The sequence below is a fragment of the Primulina tabacum genome, chromosome 11, assembly GCF_025594145.1.
Source record: "Primulina tabacum isolate GXHZ01 chromosome 11, ASM2559414v2, whole genome shotgun sequence".
NCBI classification, from domain to species: domain Eukaryota; kingdom Viridiplantae; phylum Streptophyta; class Magnoliopsida; order Lamiales; family Gesneriaceae; genus Primulina; species Primulina tabacum.
Window position 1 is genome coordinate 35,750,529 of NC_134560.1, and position 19,169 is coordinate 35,769,697.

The 19,169-nt window shown below is 36.1% G+C and overlaps 1 protein-coding gene across 2 annotated transcripts in view; it reads right to left on the reverse strand.

Moving 5' to 3' along the window:
• Positions 1-13,370, reverse strand: part of LOC142519341 (protein AGENET DOMAIN (AGD)-CONTAINING P1-like) — a 61,030-nt gene extending 47,660 nt beyond the window's left edge. Inside the window, exons 1-2 of one of the 2 annotated variants that reach the window (XM_075622325.1) lie at positions 12,509-13,369; positions 10,244-10,684 (exon numbers count right to left, since the gene is read on the reverse strand). In XM_075622325.1, coding sequence (XP_075478440.1) covers positions 10,244-10,684; positions 12,509-12,985 — 918 coding nt within the window. In that variant the 5' untranslated portion in view covers positions 12,986-13,369. Of the gene's footprint in view, positions 1-10,243; positions 10,685-12,508 lie in introns of both variants that reach the window. The other variant, XM_075622324.1, reaches the window with a different exon arrangement.
• Positions 13,371-19,169: the final 5,799 nt, after the last annotated feature.

The window sequence follows — 19,169 nt, forward strand, 5'->3', positions numbered from 1 at the left end:
TTCGCACCCGCTTGGCTCGAATCGAGCAACAGTCCCCCGATGCGTATGCACCACCCTGGGACAGATCTGCACTAGATGACTTAGAGGATTTGGAGCTGGGATCTGATGATGATTAGTTAGTTTTATTTGGTTAGGACATGTGGAACCTTTGACCGGTCTTTTCTTTTATTTCTCTTACTTTTCATTCATACATTGTTGACGATCTTAGGGGAATACCTATTATTGATGATTATTTTAGTTTGGATTTTTTGGTTTGAGTGCTCGCGTGTTTTGTCTATTCCGTTTTATGGTTTTTGGTGCTTTCGATGTCATTTATTTCAGGATTTGCTGATTTCTACCTCATTTCCACCACGTACTCGACAGTTTACCAGGGAAGTGTTCGCTTTAACATTCTTAATAGTGCATTTTATATCGTTTTACACTGAGGGCAGTGTCGATTTCAAGGTGTGGGGGTAGGTCAGTTTGTTACACATCGTTGCACAACACTTAACAACACTTTTCACGTAAGATGGAACTATTTTTAGACAAAGAACTCTTGTTTCACTTAATAATCGGATTAATTTGTTACATTGTGGATCACCCGGGACATAGTTTCGTGCCTAGTATTGAATGAGAGGAGTCGTAGTTTCAAGGAGAGGGTCAGACATGAACCAGTTCTGTATCAACATTTCATTCAATGCACGTGGTCAAACTTTTACTCATTGATAGTGAATTGGTGAAATGTGAACTTAAAAAAAAAAAATTAAGATCGAACGACGATCCCTAGAACTCGTCTGATTAACCCTCGAAGCGAAAATACGAACGATGGTGACTTAGAGATGATTTAGGCGATCTTTGGACCGTTTGAGCCTTTCAAGCCTAACCGATACATCATTTATTGTCTCTAGTAACCTTTTTTGAGCCTAAAAAAAAATTCGAATGGTGTGTGTCGATGACACACAATTAGCCCCCAGTCGTAATTTATTCAATGTCCCACGTCAACTACCTGAATCTTAGCCTATACACTTTTTCCTACCTACATATGAGAGAAATAAACCTCATGTGCACATTGAAATGTTTGAATTACTCTAATGGGTTGAAGAAATATGTGTGAAGTAGTCGATGAATTTTTATTCATGAAAAATCAAAATCGAAAAAAAAAAAAAAGAAAGAGAGGAAAGTGTATAGTATTGAAAACACTCGAAAAATCTGTGGGTGAAAGTTGAAGGTCAAGGAGAAAGAAAGGAGACTATAGAGCTCAAAGGATGATGAAAATACAGTGATTGTTGACGAGTCAAAAGTTGGATGAATGTGCTGCAGGATTATTTTTTTTATTTCCTCTCACTTTTGACTCACATACCTTCTATTGTAACCGTGAACCTTGGCCTTACGTTATAAGCTTGAAAAGACCTATTAACCAAGTCATCGTCGTTCAACATTTAGTAGAGAGGGGTATGAAAGTCAAGCATATGGGGCGTCTCGATAACAAATGAAAATAAGTGATCATGAAACCAAGTAGCTAGTAATGAGTACGAGTCTGACCTGCACACTACTCACATCTTGTTCTGTTGATCCTTACTGGGTAAATGTTTGAATCTTAAATTGCGACGAAAACGAATCTTGTGATATGCGAAGCGTGATCTTTTGCCCGTGGGTGAAAGAGTTTGACAAATTGAGAAGTTTTGATTGTGATACTTGAGTTCTGAATCTGAGATAATTCTCATCTTTATTATTTGTCTGATTTGTTCGAGGACGAACAAAGGTTAAGTGTGGGGGAGTTGATAAGCATGAATTATATAACATTTTAGGGACTTTATTTTGTTGTATTCGTGCTTATCTGGCGTTTTTATTCCGAGTTTCGCGCTTATTTCGTCTCATTATGGCTATTTGCATGTTTGACCAAAAGAGGATGAAAGCCAAAGAAATGAAAGAAAAGTCAAGCTTCGCAATGCCATGTCAGATATACCCGGAAAAATAGCAAAAGGAGGACACCCGGACCCATACACGTAAGGGTCCGTACCTCAGAAGCCGAAGGAAGACAATTACAGAGTCTACACGGACCCCCTGACGGACCGATATCCGGGGTCCGTGTCGGCTATCTTCGAGAGAAGAAAAATCCAGAGTGTACACGGAGCCCGGGACAGACCTCTACACGGGGTCCATGTCCAGTATTCCGGAAGAAACGTTGGACAGAGTCTACACGGACCCTTTCCCTGATGCATGCACGGGGTCCGTGTACGTGATATCAGATCCAAAATTTTGCGCAGATTTGATGTAGATTTGAAGGAATAAAAAGAAGAAAATAGAAGATAATAGGGGACTTTTTCCAGATCGAGAACGGGAAGCCGAAAAGGAGAGAACTTTGGCATCGTTGAAGACGGCGACGACTTAGGAGAAAAGGAAGAGAATTCGTGCACTTCTCACGCAAGAACCGCGCACCATCACTGAGATTTTCTCTTCTCTTTCGTTTTCTTATTTTCAGTCATGAATTCGAATATTAGATTTGACTTTAGTTTCGAGTTTATGGAGTAGTTTTTCTTGTGATCGGGACCACGATAGGGACAAACGATTGATTTTGTTTATTCGTCGGATTGTTTGATTTATAAAATTATTTTATGTTATTGATTAATGTTTGCGTAATCTTCGTGCTTTTAATCTGGCCAATTATTTGCATGTTTGTCGTTCGATCTTGACTCGAAAATGAATAGATTGAAATTAGCTTCAAAAACATTAATCAACACACGGTTAAACCGACTAGAAATAATATTCGGTTTCAGTGTGCGATTTTAGGCGACAGCTGTAATTCTATCGTTGATAAATGCGTTTTTGTTTAATTAAATTCAATAAAAAATAATTGGACTGTTAAATGAAAATAGGATTATAAATTCTAGAAATAGGTTTATAGTTAAATTAGAGGATTGCATCGTGACTTCGAATAATCTGTAGTTAAATAATTCCAGTGCATGATAATAATCAGAGTTTGTTATCGTCGTGTGTTCCCGGTCATTTTATTTAAATTTGAAAATCTCCAAGTCCCAAGTTTTTCTGCCAATTTGATTTTAATCATTAATTTAGCATAAATTAGTTTAATTTAATTAGTTTAAATAATCTCCAAATCACTTATTATCGTTGCCTAGATTAAATTAAATAATTTAAATCTTAGTACTTAAATAGTAGTCTCTGTGGGATCGATACTTGGACTTGTCGTCCAATTACTATAACTTGACCTAGTCCGCTTGCTAGAATTAATCCCAACCGAAACAATCGGTCAACTACTTATCTAGAGTCGTGGGAAAGGGAGATATGAGCTTGACTACCGTGGATGGCTCTACACTGATCCTTAAAGACGTCAGGCATATGCCAGATATGCGTCTAAGTCTGATATCGGTCGAAAGACTCGAAAAAGAAGGTTTCTGCTCAACCTTCCGAAATGGTGTATGTAAGATTTCAAGAGGATCACTTGTGGTGGAAAAATGATTAAAGATGTCAAAGCTGTATGTAGTTCAGGAAAATCATTTTGAAGGTGTGAACTACGCAGTGGAAGAAAACTCAACAGAGTTGTGACACCGACGCCTTGGCCACGTAAGTGAAAATAATCTTACACGCAATTTCTGCCCGATATAAAGCAGGTTCATATGAAACAATGAACAAACTGCTTAGCCGGAAAACAAAACAGAATATCATTCAAAAGTTCACCTCGAGCCGATAAAATTCTAGATCTAGTGCACTCAGATCTATGTGTTCCGATGTCATTGTCGCTCAGAGGAGCGAGGTACTGGGTAACTTTTATCGATGATCATTCTCGAAAAATTTGGGTGTGGACAATCAAAACCAAGAATCATGTAGCGGAAACATTCAACAATTTTCTGAACTTAGTTGAACGACAAACAAACATAAAACTCAAGTTTATTCGAACAGATAATGGAGGAGAATACATTGGATCCTTTGATGAGATATGCAAAATGAACGGAATCAGACATTAAATGACACCACCAAAAACACCACAACTCAACGGATTAGCTGAGAGGATGAATAAAACTTAGGCAGAAAGAGTCAGATGCATGCTCACACATGAAAAGCTGACTAAGGAATTTTGAGGTGAGGCCGCGGTTGCTGCTGCATATATATTGAATCGCTCACCTTGTGTTCCTCCCAATTATGATGTCTCGGAGTAAGTGTGGCAAGGTAAAAAAGTTTCCTATAATCATCTGCGGGTATTTGGTTGTGTTGCTTATGTTCATATACCAAAAGATGAAAGACAGAAGTTGGATGTCAAAACAAGAAAGTGCATATTTATAAGCTATGGCAAGGATCATATCGTTTACATGTTTTATAATAAAAATATCAAAAAACATATAAGAAGTCGTGATAATTCTAGGATAATGTGGGAAAGGAGATTTCTGAATGTGAACAAGATCTGGAGTGGTGGCCTTCAACGGTAAATCCACAACCGGTTGAAGGTGAAGAATTGCAGAACGATCATGAGGATGATGATGAGATCCGTGTTCACAATGAACCAACAACAGAAAGTTCTCGTGGTACAATGACCACACGTTCTGGAAGAGAAGTGCGACCCTCAACCAGATATTCCTCAAATGAATATATTCTGCTAACTGACGGGGGAGAACCAGAGAGCTTCGAGGAAGCTATTACCAGTGAACACAAGGATAAATGAATGGAGGCCATGCATGATGAAATGCAATCCTTGCATGAAAATGACATATTTGAGCTTGTAAAGCTGTCGAAACGTAAGAAAACTCTGAAGAATAAGTGGGTGTTCAGGTTGAAGCACGAAGAACATAGTACTCAACCAAGATTTTAAGCTTGAATTGTCATCAAAGATTTCGGACAGAATCATGAGGACGACTTTAACGAAATATTTTCACATGTGGTGAAGATGACATCCATCCGGGTTGTGCTAGGGTTAGCAGCCGAGATTGATCTGGAGGTGGAACAAATGGATGTAAAGACCACGTTCCTTCGTGGAGATTTGGAGGAAAAAATCTACATGGAGCAACCAAAGGGTTTGCAGAGAAGGGGAAAGAGGACCTCGAGTGCAGATTAAAGAAAAGTTTGTATGATTTCCTGTAATCATTTGCTGGTATTTGGTTGTGTTGCTTATGTTCATATACCAAAGGATGAAAGACAGAACTCGGATGTCAAAACAAGAAAGTACATATTTATAAGTTATGGCAAGGATCAGCTCGGTTACATGTTTTATAATAAAGATCTCAAAAAGCCTATAAGAAGTCGTGATAATTCTAGGATACTGCGGGAAAGGAGAATATTGAATCTGAACAAGATCTGAAGTGGTGGCCCTCAACGGTAAATCCACAACCGGTTGAAGGTGAAAAATTGCAGAACGATCATCAGGATGCTGATGAGATCCGTGTTCACAATGAACCACCAGCAGAAAGTTCTCGTGGTACAATGACCACACGTTCTGGAAGAGAAGTGCAACCCTCAACCAGATATTCCTCAAATGAATATATTCTGCTAACTGACGGGAGAGAACCAGAGAGCTTCGAGGAAGTTATTACCAGTGAACACAAGGATAAGTGGATGGAGGCCATGCATGATGAAATGCAATCCTTGCATGAAAATTATATATTTGAGCTGGTAAAGCTGTCGAAACGTAAGAAAACTTTGAAGAATAAGTGGGTGTTCAGGTTGAAGCACGAAGAACACAGTAGTCAACCAAGATTTAAAGCAAGAATTGTCGTCAAATATTTCGGACAGAAACATGAGAACGACTTTGACGAAATATTTTCACATGTGGTGAAGATGACATCCATCCGGGTTGTGCTAGGGTTAGCAGCTGAGATTGATCTGGAGGTGGAACAAATGGATGTAAAGACCGCATTCCTTCGTGGAGATTTGGAGGAAAAAATCTACATGGAGCAACCAAATGGTTTTCAGAGAAGGGGAAAGAGGACCTCGTGTGCATATTACAGAAGAATTTGTATGGTCTCAAGCAAGCACCAAGACAGTGGTACAAGAAGTTTGAATCAGTGATAACTCAACAAGGATTCAAGAAAACCACTGAAGACCATTGTGTGTTTGCCAAAAATACATCTGATAATGATTTGATGGTGCTTCTGCTCTATGTAGATGATATGTTGATTGTTGACAAAGATGCTTCTGAAATCAAATGCCCAAAGAAGCAACTAAGCAAGATTTTTTTACATGAAAGACTTGGGGCCATCAAAAAGAATTATTGACATGGAAATCCATGGAGACATGTATGCCAAGAAGATCTGATTGTCGCAGGAGAAGTATATTGAGAAGGTACTTCAGAGGTTCAACATGGACTAGGCCAAAGCGGTTGGATGTCCTCTTGTCAACCACTTCAAGAATAGTTGTCAAAGGCGAGCGCATCTCGCCTGCGTTGCGCCTAGGGGCGTCCCATGCGCAACAATTCACAAAGGCGAGAAAAGCGCTCCTGAGTTGCTTTTTTTAAAAAAAAATTCAGCAACAGAGAAGTTGCATTTTCAAAATGCAACTTCTCTGTTTTTTTTAGTAGTAACTTAAAATGTAAAAGGCCCAACCCAACCCAACCCCAAACCCAAACCCAAATCCTAGCAGCCCAGTTCACAAATTAAATAATAGAATTACAGAAGGCGACAAGAGCAGAAGTAGGCAGACAAAGACTGCAAGATAAGCCAACAAACGTGATAGCGTGAATTGAAGAAGCTCAGGTATCGGTTCTTGATGTTTCGATATTTTATTTATTTATTTTTACTTTTTTAAGCTACTCTCCCAAAATTTATATCATCCAAGCACATCTTTTTATTTTTATTTACTAAAATAATTTAGGTAAATTTCATGTTTAAATATATAAAATCCATAAAATAAATGGCCAGGTTATCAATCAGACCAACTGGACCGCCTTTACCACAATAATAAAACAACAATAACATATCTAGACAAACTAGGGATGTCATTACCTTTAATATCTTAATATTTTTATTTCAATGATTTCTTTTGTTATTTCATGTGAAGCCTTGAAAAGGCAACTAAATTTGGATGAATGTTGAGTAAATGTCAAGTATTTGGCTTTGCATGGTTTATTAAATTATGTTATTGTATATATACCGAATTATTGATATAAATTATATAATATGTCATTATGTTGCAATATTTTCTCCAAGTTAATGTCTGCTTCGGAAAATTTGGAGAATCGCAAAGATCCTGGCTGGAATTATGGGAAATTAATCAATCCAAAAGACACTAATTTTGTGCAATGTGTTTTTTGTGACAAAATTCTCAATGGAGAAATTTTTCGTCTCAAGCAACATCTTGCTGGAGGCCATCGAAATGCCAAAGCATGTCCAAAATGTCCTGAGCATGTTAGAACTGAAATTCAAGTTTACATGTCAAAAAAAAAAAATCAAGCAGCAAATAGACATGAATCCTAGTTTTGATGAATTTGATGAGCAATTGGAAATTTTGGAAGATGATGATGTGGTTTCAATCCCTCGAAAAGGGAAACAACCAATATTAAGTTCAACAGCGAGTTCTGCCGCCATCTCCCCTGTTTTCTCAAGTCAAAAGGCAAAGACTGTTGGTCCTCTTGATTATTTCTTTGTCAACAATATGGATCAGGTTTTGAGTCAAGGAAAGCAAAAAGGAGCAAAAGATTCAAAGAAATATGATGAAATTCAGAAAAAAGTGAGAGACTCTGTGGTGCAGTATTTTGTCAAATAGATATACGATGCATGTATTACATTCAATGTTGTAAAGTATGATAGCTTTAAGGAATTTTGTAGAGCTGTATCTTACTGTACTCATGATTGGAAGCCCTCAAGTTACGATTAAGTTAAGGTAATTTATTTAAATAAAGAAATACAAAGTACGAAAATTCTTTTAGAGTCAGACTATAAAAAATATGGATGCTCATTAATGGCTAATGGGTGGACTGATGTGAAAAATAGAACTTTGATTAATTTTTTGGTGAACGGTCCAAGAGGGACAATATTTTTGGAATCTGTGGATGCCTCCGGCTTTTCTCATACCGGTCTCAAGTTGTTTGAATTACTTGAAAAGTATGTGGAGCAAATTGGTCCAAAGAATATTGTTCAACTGGTTACAGATAATGCCTCTGCAAATGTTTCAGCAGGTATGAAATGTAAATTCAAGATATTACTTTCTAATAAGTATTAGATTTGTTACTTATAAGCAATAATATAAATTTTTAATATGCAGGGAAACATTTGACGATAAGATTTCCACACATATTCTGAACTCCATGTGCTGCCCATTGTTTGGATTTAATGCTTGAAGATTTGTTCAAAATTCATGTACTGAAGAAGGTTTATGAAAGGGGCGTGATGGTGAATGGCTATATATATAATAGGCCACGAGTTTTGAACATGATGAGAATTCACAGGTCAAAAAGGGAATGGTCAGGGCTGGGAAAACTCGTTTTGCCACTGCTTTTTTGACATTAAAAAGGTTTCAAAAACAGAAGGTGAATTTAAGAAAGATGTTAACTTCAGAAAAGTGGAACACGAGTCGATTTGCGAGGGAGGTAGAAGGTAAACGTGCACAGATATTATATTGATGCCTTCGTTTTGGAATCATGTTGTTTATGCCACTAAAGTTGGTGGCCCAATTATTAAAGTGCTTCGATTAGTTGACGGTGAAAAAAACCTGCAATGGGGTATATATACGAGGCTATGGATCGAGCTAAGGAGGCTGTTGCTTTGGTTTTCAACAACAATGAAGAGAAGTACAAAAAGATTTTTGAAATCATTGATAAAAGTTGGACGGATCAGCTTCATAAGCCTTTGCATGCAGCTAGTTACTTTTTGAACCCGGAATTCTTTTATACGAATCCTGAGATAGAAAAAGATGCTGAAGTTATGAAGGGGTTGTACGAGTGTGTTGAAAAGATGTGTGAAGATGTTGACCTTCAAGATAAAATCACATATCAACTCTCAAAATATAAAAATGTTGATGGGCTTTTTGGCGGTTCAATGGCTATTCGACATAGAAATAAATTATCACCTGATAATTAATTCTTGTTTTTTATTTCAAGATCACAACATATTGTTGAAAACTTGAAGTATTTGAATTTTGAAATTTTGTTTATCTCATTTGACAGCTGAATGGTGGTTGGCTTATGGTTCTACGACGCCACAATTGAAAGATTTTGCTGTGAGAATTCTCAGCCTTACGTGCAGTGCTTCTGGTTGTGAGCGGAACTGGAGTATGTTTCAGCATGTAAGTATTTAAATTTTAACATTGAATAGATACTCTCGAGTCTTGACTCTTGACATATAAATTATAATTATTATTTTGAACTATTCATGAAGGATGAATGTATTTTAAAATTTTTGCAGCTTCATTCGAAAAGAAGAAACAGGTTGGCGCAGAAGCGTTTGAATTATCTAGTCTTCATTAAATGTAACAGGGCATTGAAACGTCGATATGATTTGCGCGACAAAATTGATCATATTTCTTTGGATGATATCGATGATAGCAATGAATGGTTGATGGGAAGATTGGACAATGAAGAAAATAATCTAGTCTTTGGGGATGATGATTTGACATGGGGTGATGTACGCCGAGCGTCTGGGGTTGGTGAACCGATTTGATTATGTATTCAATGATGTATAATTTTGTTTTCTTCCCTAAACTTCACCTGTAAATACTCATCTATTGTTCATTTCAAAATTACACCAAAACACAAAATCCTCCATCTACAATCATAAGTGTAGAAGTGAGATAAATGATTTAGTATGAGATTTCTTAAGGAGTGTTTATCCTTGGAATGAATATGATTAGTGGAGAGAAAGACAGTGTAAAATCAGAGTGTTCTAAGTGAAATACTTTGTATTCTCAATTCTGTTGTCTTCTTTGTTATTAATAAAGAAGTGATCTCCTTGAAAAGTTTAGAATAGACGTAATCCAATCTTGGGTAAACCACTATAAATATTAGTGTCCATCTTATTCATTGTTGATATCACTTATGATGTTTCGCTGCAATGTTACCTCGTTTATTTCTCATATATCCCAACAAAAAATACAAACTCAGATTACAAGATAGGGTCCCCCCCAATTTTAACTAGAATTCAAGATTAGCCCCAATTTTGCAATGTCCATACGATCCACATAGAAGGACGAAGGTCAGAAACTATTAGGTGAAGAGAACAAAATAGGTCTAGATTCAACAGCTGTGAAATATTTTCGTCCGAGTTGCCACAGAGAAAGATGTGGTCTAACATAAAAAACATCAACCATGTTTGATAGAAAGTTGTACCTTGGGAGCAATAACCCATTTGCCATTGATCCATTCCTGATGCACCCGCAGGTCAGAGAGCTCGAATTTTAGTATCTCATCCGCAGCCTTAAAGAATACAGAATATTTACCGTTTTTTCGAACTTTGGAAATCACACCAACCCACCAAACACCATCATACATAGCCTCAACTTGTTCATGGACTTCAAAACGGTCAACTATTCCGATATCGGGTGGGCGTGGCCTCAACTGCCGACTATCCACCTCTTCTCTTAGGAGCTTTGTATCTTCCTTATCATCGTATATGGTTTGATACTCAATCAAATACTTTTCATTATTCAAGTCTTTGACAACTGTTGCAGAAAACCAAGCACCTTCAAAACCTTCATCACAGCTATGGACTTCAACAGCTGTTCCGGGGATGAAAATATGTTCGAACTTTTCAGCTGTCAACGAATCATTCTGCATCGAAAGGTAGAGACATAAACTTAAGTATCAGGTATTTCCCAAAAGAAAAAAGCTTAACAATCATTGCTTTTGAGAGTCACTACGAGAATAAAGCCCTAAAACAAATTCTCCTTTTCATAATTAAAAAGAAACGGGTAAAGCAAACAGTTTCTGATTGCATGGAATATTAAATGTCAAAAGCTATAGCAATTTAAGTCTCACCACTTGAGCAATCTCCAATTCTCAAGAAATGTTAGTTTGTTTATACTTTATGAAATGTAAGAACAAGTGGAAACAAAGAAATCTGATACTAAAATGGAAAAAAGAAAAAACATATACTCGGAGGCGCCTTGAAACTATAATTTTGAAAATGTACTATGCAACCATCTATTCGGATATTTTTTTATAAGTAATGGAGTAATAATAATAAGTTAGTAAGTTGGAGGAAAAGACATTCTTCAATAGAAGCCCTCAATAGACAGGTTTACTTGCATTTCTTGTGATGCCAATACACAATGCACAAACATTGACCATTGACTCAACAATATAAGTTGTCGTCCAGCAAGTTTGATTTGTGACGTAAAGAAAATTTCAACACAAGATTCTACTAGTAAAAGGCAATTAAAAAACACACACATTCTATTTTCCAATTTCGATCATAACTCCCATTCAATAGGAAACAAGTGATTCTTGAGCTACTGGAAATCTATTAGAGAGGATTAAAGTTTTATCTACTCCTTGTTTATTTTAACTATGGCATTGCTTCGCCAGAAACTTGAGCTCGTGATTTAATTTCATAAAATCAATGAAAGATTTCTTATTTGAGCATAACCAAACATGTGATTCTTGAACTATTGGAAGGCTAAGAGAGTTGGCCTACAACCTTAACATTGACTACCTTGAGAAATTCTAGTAATCTCCAGCACTGGACACTGCGAAGTGCAAGGTGCTGGATGTTGCATGCACAAGATATATGCCGGTCAAGTTACTAAATTTTCACTCTTGTGATAGCAGAAAGATCCCTCGACTTGTAGCTCAAGGAGCTTGAGACAAGCCAGAGAAAACGTTGGGTCTAAGAGATTCATGCAACAGAGGTCATACAAGATGGACAAAACGGGTGTCAAGGATAATGTATATGATTGTTTTATCTTTAGTTTACGGAAGTTACGGTGCCTTACAAGTTACAACTTGGAATGAATAAATTCCTTCATAATCTTCGTTGACTTATTTCCTTTGTATCACATTTTATTATTCTCAGTTATAACAAATACATGCTCAAACTCAGTTGAAAGCAATGTTGCCCTTTATGCAAACTGTGTTAGCCAAGTGAAACAAATATGAGTACAATGGCCAATACGTCTGTCAGAAACTACTGATTGGGAGTGTTCTGGTATATTCCATTGTACCTATTCTACGTTCAACCCTGAGAGGACAAAGTGGTCTCAAAGGGGGTGGAATCCATGCATATCAGGATGTGTTAAAACCGAAAATCGTAAAATATTGATAGTAAAATTAGTTCTTGGCATATTACAGAAATTGCATTACTACTAGTTTGTGTGTAAGGCTACATTCTTTACCTATATAATTGTAGCATTTCAGGGATTGAACATCAAATCACTTCTCTTTCCCCAAGTTTATCCTCTCCTCTCCTCTCCTCTCCTCTCAGTTTCCACTCCATTCCTCCCCTTTTCTTCTGATTTTCATTTCCCAACTTGTCTTCCCAACCTTTTACTCTCATAAATTTCATTAATTTAACACTCACTCTATTTAATCTCAAATTCGGATCAAATCATAATAAGCAAACAAAATCTGAAGACGAAAATTTAAAACCAAACGTACCTGATTACATCTCGGTGGCTGATCATCGCTCGCTTGTTGAACAAGTGGCGGAACCCACTTCCCGTACACCCATTCGCGGTGCAGCCTCAGCTCGCGTGCCCTGAAATGCAACTGCTCCTTGGTTCCCCGGAAAAACACAGCATATTTGTCATCTCCCAACAATTCCGTGACAATCCCCTCCCACCACCCGTCACTATACCATGCATCCACCTCTTCGCTGAACTTGAATTTAAGGCGTTTCTCTGGTGGAGACGCCGGCCTCAGCTGCACCAGCTCCACCTCCTCCCTCAGCCGTTTCGTGCTCGATTCGCTTTTCATTAAAGTCTTGTACTCCACCAGCACTTTCTTACTCTTGTCATTTTGCGGCGGCCTCACAACAATGCCCGCGTACCAAGAGCCACGAAATCCCAAGTCGTTGCTGCTGATCTCGACTTCAGCTCCTTTCTTGAAATACTGGGAGATGATATAGCTGGACATATGGAAATGGGTGTCGATTTCCTTCAGAAATTATTGAACGGGAGATGAAACGAAATGGGCAGGCAACAGCAGCAAGAAAATTGGCGGGACAGATGTATATATGTCGGGCTGATGAGGAATTTGAAAATTTGTACAGTTCCCTACGAGGAAAAGAGCTTGAACGGTGGAAGGGCTTAGACTTGGTTGACAAATGGAACTGTGAAGGACTCTTCAGATCTCTGGGCTTGCAAAGGGTGGGCAAAATAGCAAAGAAGCCATGGTGGTGATCCTGAAAACCTAATCATAACAATGAAAGATGAGGTGAGGATGGGATCAAAAAAATCAAATCAGATCATCATATCAAGCAAAAACGTATGGAGATCAATTTTGTGAATTCGATCTTCGATTTGATTTATGAAAAAATAATTTCACGTAATATCTAATCTTTACTTTATTTTATTAAATAATAAATCTTATAATGAATTATAATAGTTCAATCAAATCAATTTTAGATTTTTTTGGTTTGATTTGAATTGTCATTGGATTCCATTAACAGATCCCCAGATTATTTTTTCATTACCCAGATAGGAAACATAATACAATCACCTCAACTCTTTTTGAGAACATTCTTATCGATCAACCAATATCGATAATCTAATGGTGACTGATAAACTCAAATCTTATAAAGATTTTAGATATTTAATTTTATAATATTTGTATTTATGTAATTGTTATCTCTTATTATATGCTTATTTGATTAATTTTATAATAATTTTAGTTCTGAATAAAAGATGAAAAATACTTAATTGGGAGATAAATGATTGTATAATACTTCAAAGTTAACAAAATACCAAAAGAAGACAAATAAAATATAAGAATATTTCATTACCTTGAGAATATTGAAATTTTGGAAGAAAATATATGCAGATAATGATAAAAATGAAGCTTCATATTTTAAAAATAAAATCTCTACATTCTTATTTATAATTTTTGAACTTCACATTGACTTCAAAGATTTGAAGGATTAGGCTCATTAAGAAAGATAAAAGACGGTGTACAGAATAAAACAAGATAAGACTAGGCAGAGGCGTGAGAACAGAAGTGAGACAAAGAAGGAAGAAGAGAAGATAGGAACAGAAGACGTGGACAAAAGACTACGTAGGAGACAACAACGGGGAAGAAGATAGAAGGCAGAAGTAGGAGGAAGAGTTTAAACATAAATTTTCACTTTTGTTTGAATTTATGGGGTAGAGTTGTATAGACTAAGGCTACGATAGGGCCGAGACGAGTTATTTTTGCTGTTTTGAGTTTGATTTGATTTTATTATTGATTTTTATTCATTAATTGATGTCATTTATCATGCGTTCTTTTAATCTAACCAATTAAATTGAATAGTTGTTGGTTAATATAAAACCGGAAGGTGATATATTAAAATTTGTTTCACTACATCAATCAACACATAGTTAAACTTACTAAAAATAGTATTCGGTTTCGGTGTGCGACTTTAAGTTGAAAAACTGAAATTTCACAGCGACTTAATGTGGTTGAATATAATTAGATTCAGTTAAGAATAATTAGACTGTTAGATTTAATTAGGTTTATTAATTCGAGAAATCGTTTAGTAAATAATTTTGAGAATTTCGTCGTGAATTAACTAATTAATTTATTGAATTTCAATTTGACATGTATATTGTAAGCTTGTCTCGGTACCGTTGTGCACCTTAGTCATTTTTAAAGAATTTAAATTTTCGTTTAAATTAATAGTTGGAATATATTTTTATTTTTTTGCTTTAGTTAATTCATTTAAATTGTTTAATTTTGTTTTATTTAATTTATCTCATCTCATTTGAATTTTATTAGCCTAGATTAGGAAAAGTAATTCATACTCTAGTATTTAAACTTCGATTTATGTGGTACGATACATGGACTCATCATCCAATTACTATTACTTGACCTAGTCTGCTTGCTAGAATTATTCTCAACTGAAATCGTTGGTCGAGTTTTTGGCGACATTTTCGTGGATCGAATTATTTAATATTAGGCTTATTATTTTCTTGAGATTAGGCTTTTATTTATTTTTGCTGATTTTACGTATATTCTTAATTTTAAAGTTTGTTTCATATTTTCTTGTTTACATGTGTTAGCTAGCTGTGCATGAGCCGTGCTAGAGGAGACATAGAATTAGAGCCTTTTGATCCAGAGATTGAGAACACCTTTAGAAGAGCAATCCTCAGACTATGACGTTGAAGAAGAATTCAAACCAGAGGACAAGGTTGAAACAGCAGGAATCGAAGCAATGGCCTAAGAGGAGGATGATCACACTGTCTATGATCTTAGTAGACAAACTACTGGAGGTTATGGTTCGAGCATCACTCGTCCTATTGTGGAAGCAAACAATTTTGAGTTGAATCCAGCCATCATTCAAATGATACAATATAAAGTGAGGTTTGGAGGATCGGAGACTGAGGATCCTAATGCGTATCTGGAGGGATTCTTATCTATATGTGACACAATCAAATTTAATGGATTAAGCACGGATGCCATAAGATTGAAACTTTTCTCTTTCTCTTTGCATGGTGAAACAGCCGAATGGCTTAGAGATCTACCAGCTGGCTCTATTACTACATCGAATGGTTTGGTGGAAACATTCAAAAATCAGTATTTTCCGCCCACCAAGCTAGCACAACTGCGTATGGATATTTCATCTTTTCGCTATAAGTATGGGGAGACACTACATACAGCTTGGGGAAGATTTAGGAAGATGTTGAGGAGGTTTCCTCAACATTGTTTCTCTTCATCTAAGCAAGTTCAAATTTTCTACAACGGAGTTGATCCTTCTGTGCGTTTCATGCTAGATGCAGCAGCCAATGGTAGTTTATACAGAAAGACTCCACGAGTTTCCTTGGAAATAATTTCAAATACAGACGAAAATAATGTGGGTTGGACATACATTAAACGAGAAAAGAAGGATGGAGTCCTTGAAATGGATGTGTTGAATGCACTTACTGATAAGATTGATGGTTTGGCCCATAAATTCTCTAAGCTACAACCGAATCAAGCAAATCAAGTCCAATGAATAATCATCGAGGAACAACCCAGTTTTGATGAAGAAACAGTGAATTTCGTGGCAAATCAATGGAGAGACAATCCAATCCATACAGTTCCACATACAATCATGGATAGAGGAATCATCCTAATTTTTCTTGGAAGAATACTGGGAATTCCCTTAATCTAACACATATTCCTCAACTGTCCATTCCTCAACAAGTGAGACAACAAGGATTATTAATACCTGCAGCACCTCCAGGATTCAAGCAAGGAGATCAAAGACAAATTTATGATGATGTTATTATGAAACATGTAGCGGGGATGGAAATGAGGCTGCAAAATCATGATGTTATCTTGCAAAGGCTGGAATCTCAAATGGGTCAAATAGCCAGTCAAGTAGCAAATCGAGCCTTTGGAACACTACCAAGTGATACTAAGAAAAATCCGAAATGAGTGAATACATTGAGTACAATGATCAAGGCCAAGGGGGAGGAACCAAAGAAGCGGAATTCTACAGATGTAGAGGAACAGAATGATGGATAAGTGAAATCAAACATAGAAGATACTAAGGAACGTAACACTCACTTCACCACTATACGGAAGATATGCATGAAAGGTAAGGAGTTTGATTCTAATGATACTATTGATACTAATACACTTCTTTTTTCTTAAAAGAGCAAGACAACTACAAATTGATCATCAATTTTCAAAATTTCTTTAAGTTTTTAACTTTAAGAAATTGCACATAAATATTCTTTTTGCATAGACTTCGGCTCAAATGCATTCTTATGCTAAATTCTTGAAAGATATTTTTACTAAAAAAAGGAAACTTATTGATTTTGAAACTGTTAAGCTTTCTGAGAAGTTTTCAGCTATTTTGCAAAATAAATTACCTCATAAGCTTAACGATCCATGTATTTTCTCCATTCTTTGCACTATAGACAGTTTGAATTTTAACAAGGCATTGTGTGATCGTGGTGCTAGCATAAATCTTATGCATAATTCTTGTTTTGAGAAATTGGGGATTAGGAGAAGTTAAACAAACCACTATTTCCTTTCTACTTGCTGATAGATCAATTAAATCCTAGTGGGGTTATAGAGAATGCTTTGGTTAAATTTGATAAATTTATATTTCCAGTTGACTTTGTTGTGCTAGACATGGAGGAGGATCGTGAGATCCCCCTAATTTTAGGTCGTCATTTCTTAGCTACTGGAAGGGCTCTCATAAATGTGCAAAAATGTGAGTTAGTTTTGATGTTGAATGATGAGAAGATAACATTTAATGTTTTCAGTAGTATGAAATATCATGTTGGATATTCTGATTGTTATAGAATATATACAATTGATGATATTGTTGAATGTAGTATGCAGGTTAATTTATTGAAGAACCACTGGAGATGCTTTTAGTGAACCCAAAATCCATGGAGTCAAAAAGAGAAGAGGTGGAGGAATGTGTGAACTACTTGGAGGGATCAATTTTGGTCATCCTTTATTATGTGCTTATCTGAATTAATTTTATAATAATTGTAGATTATAAAAGAGAAAAAATGTCTAATTTGAGAGATAAGATGATTTTTCAAAACTTCAAAGACAACAAAATACCAAAATAAAGAAAATAAAATATTCTTATATTTTATTACCTTGAAAATAATGAAGTTTTGGAAGAAAATATGTGCAAATCTTGATAAAGAGTATTCTTCACGTTTTAAAAATAAAATCTTTACAATCTTATCTAATTTTTTTTAACTTGACATGAGCTTCAAAGATTTGGAGAATTAGACCCATTAAAAAAAATAAAAGGCGGCGTACAAAGAAAAATCAGAGAAGACTAGGCAGAGGCGTAAGAACAGAAGTGAGGCAGAGAAAGAAGTCGAGAAGAGAGGAAAAGAAGATGTGAACAAAAGACTATGCAGAAGGACAACAACAGGGAGGAAAATAGAAGACAGAAGTATGAGGAAGACCTCCACATGCCAAATTACTGAGAATTTCTCTTATTCTTTCTTGATTATGTTTTCTGCCAAATTACACTGTTTTCTGGAACGATTTTCACTTTGGTTTTAAAATAAAAGTTGTTTAAAATGTTTTTTTCTTCACATATATGTCATTCTATCATCCCCAACTTTATTGAAAGTACTATTTTTGTTCGTCCGAAATGAGGTTGAGAGTCATTCTAATTTTTAAAAATATGTTCTTAATCAATTCCGAATTTTGAAAAATGTCAAACATAAAAGTTCTAGTTCATTCAAAATAAAAATGAATGGAAATATTCAGTCTTGCGTAGCCACCGGATCGGCCACACGCATTGCATCTATTCGTCGGTTTCCAATTTCCGACCATTTATTAACTAATTTTAGGTATTCTTGGAAAGTTTGATAATTTTTGGACGTGTACTTTATTTAATATGAATTTTTAAAGTCTTATTCAAAGATATCCAATACAAGTGTTGGAACATTTCATTATCGGAATCTTGATTTTGATGTTAACAAAACTTGTTATTTTGTTTCTAATGTATTTACCGAAGTGCGTAGAAAGCTACCAAGCCTAAACTGAAGCTGTCGAGATGCAAACTGAAAGCGTCAACTGATTGCCCAAACTGAACTGGTTCAACTGATATATCAAAAACCAGCTCAACTCATTGTCCAGCTGATAGGTTGTTCAACAGAAAATCTTTAGAAGCCCGGCCAGGTGATGAAGAGCTCAACTGATGAAGAGCCTAGGTTACCAATTCAACTAAAGCAGTGAAATCAGTTCAGCTGACGAGCCAACTGATTTCACCACACCAATTCAAGACTAGTTCAGAGCATCAGTTAGGAGCCGACCAGTTTGCAGAACACGACAAGCTTATCTAAATGGAATCCAATTGTGCGTATTAAGGAAAGCAATTGTCCAGTCAAATGAAAATAATGAACGTTGTATCAGAGCTTAAAGTCAAGACGTTCTATAATGGCTGTGAGAAAGGACAAGACACAAATATCGAGGAAACAGATTCAAACTGCAACGGACATACTTGATGAGTCTTGAAGAACGGTCACGAAGCCTCTATAAATACAAGACCAATAGCATCAACAAACAAGTGTGTAAAAAACAGAGAGAAGATAGGGCACACTCAACGTATACCAGCTTACAAGAAGCACCCGCCCAGATTTGAGGGAATACT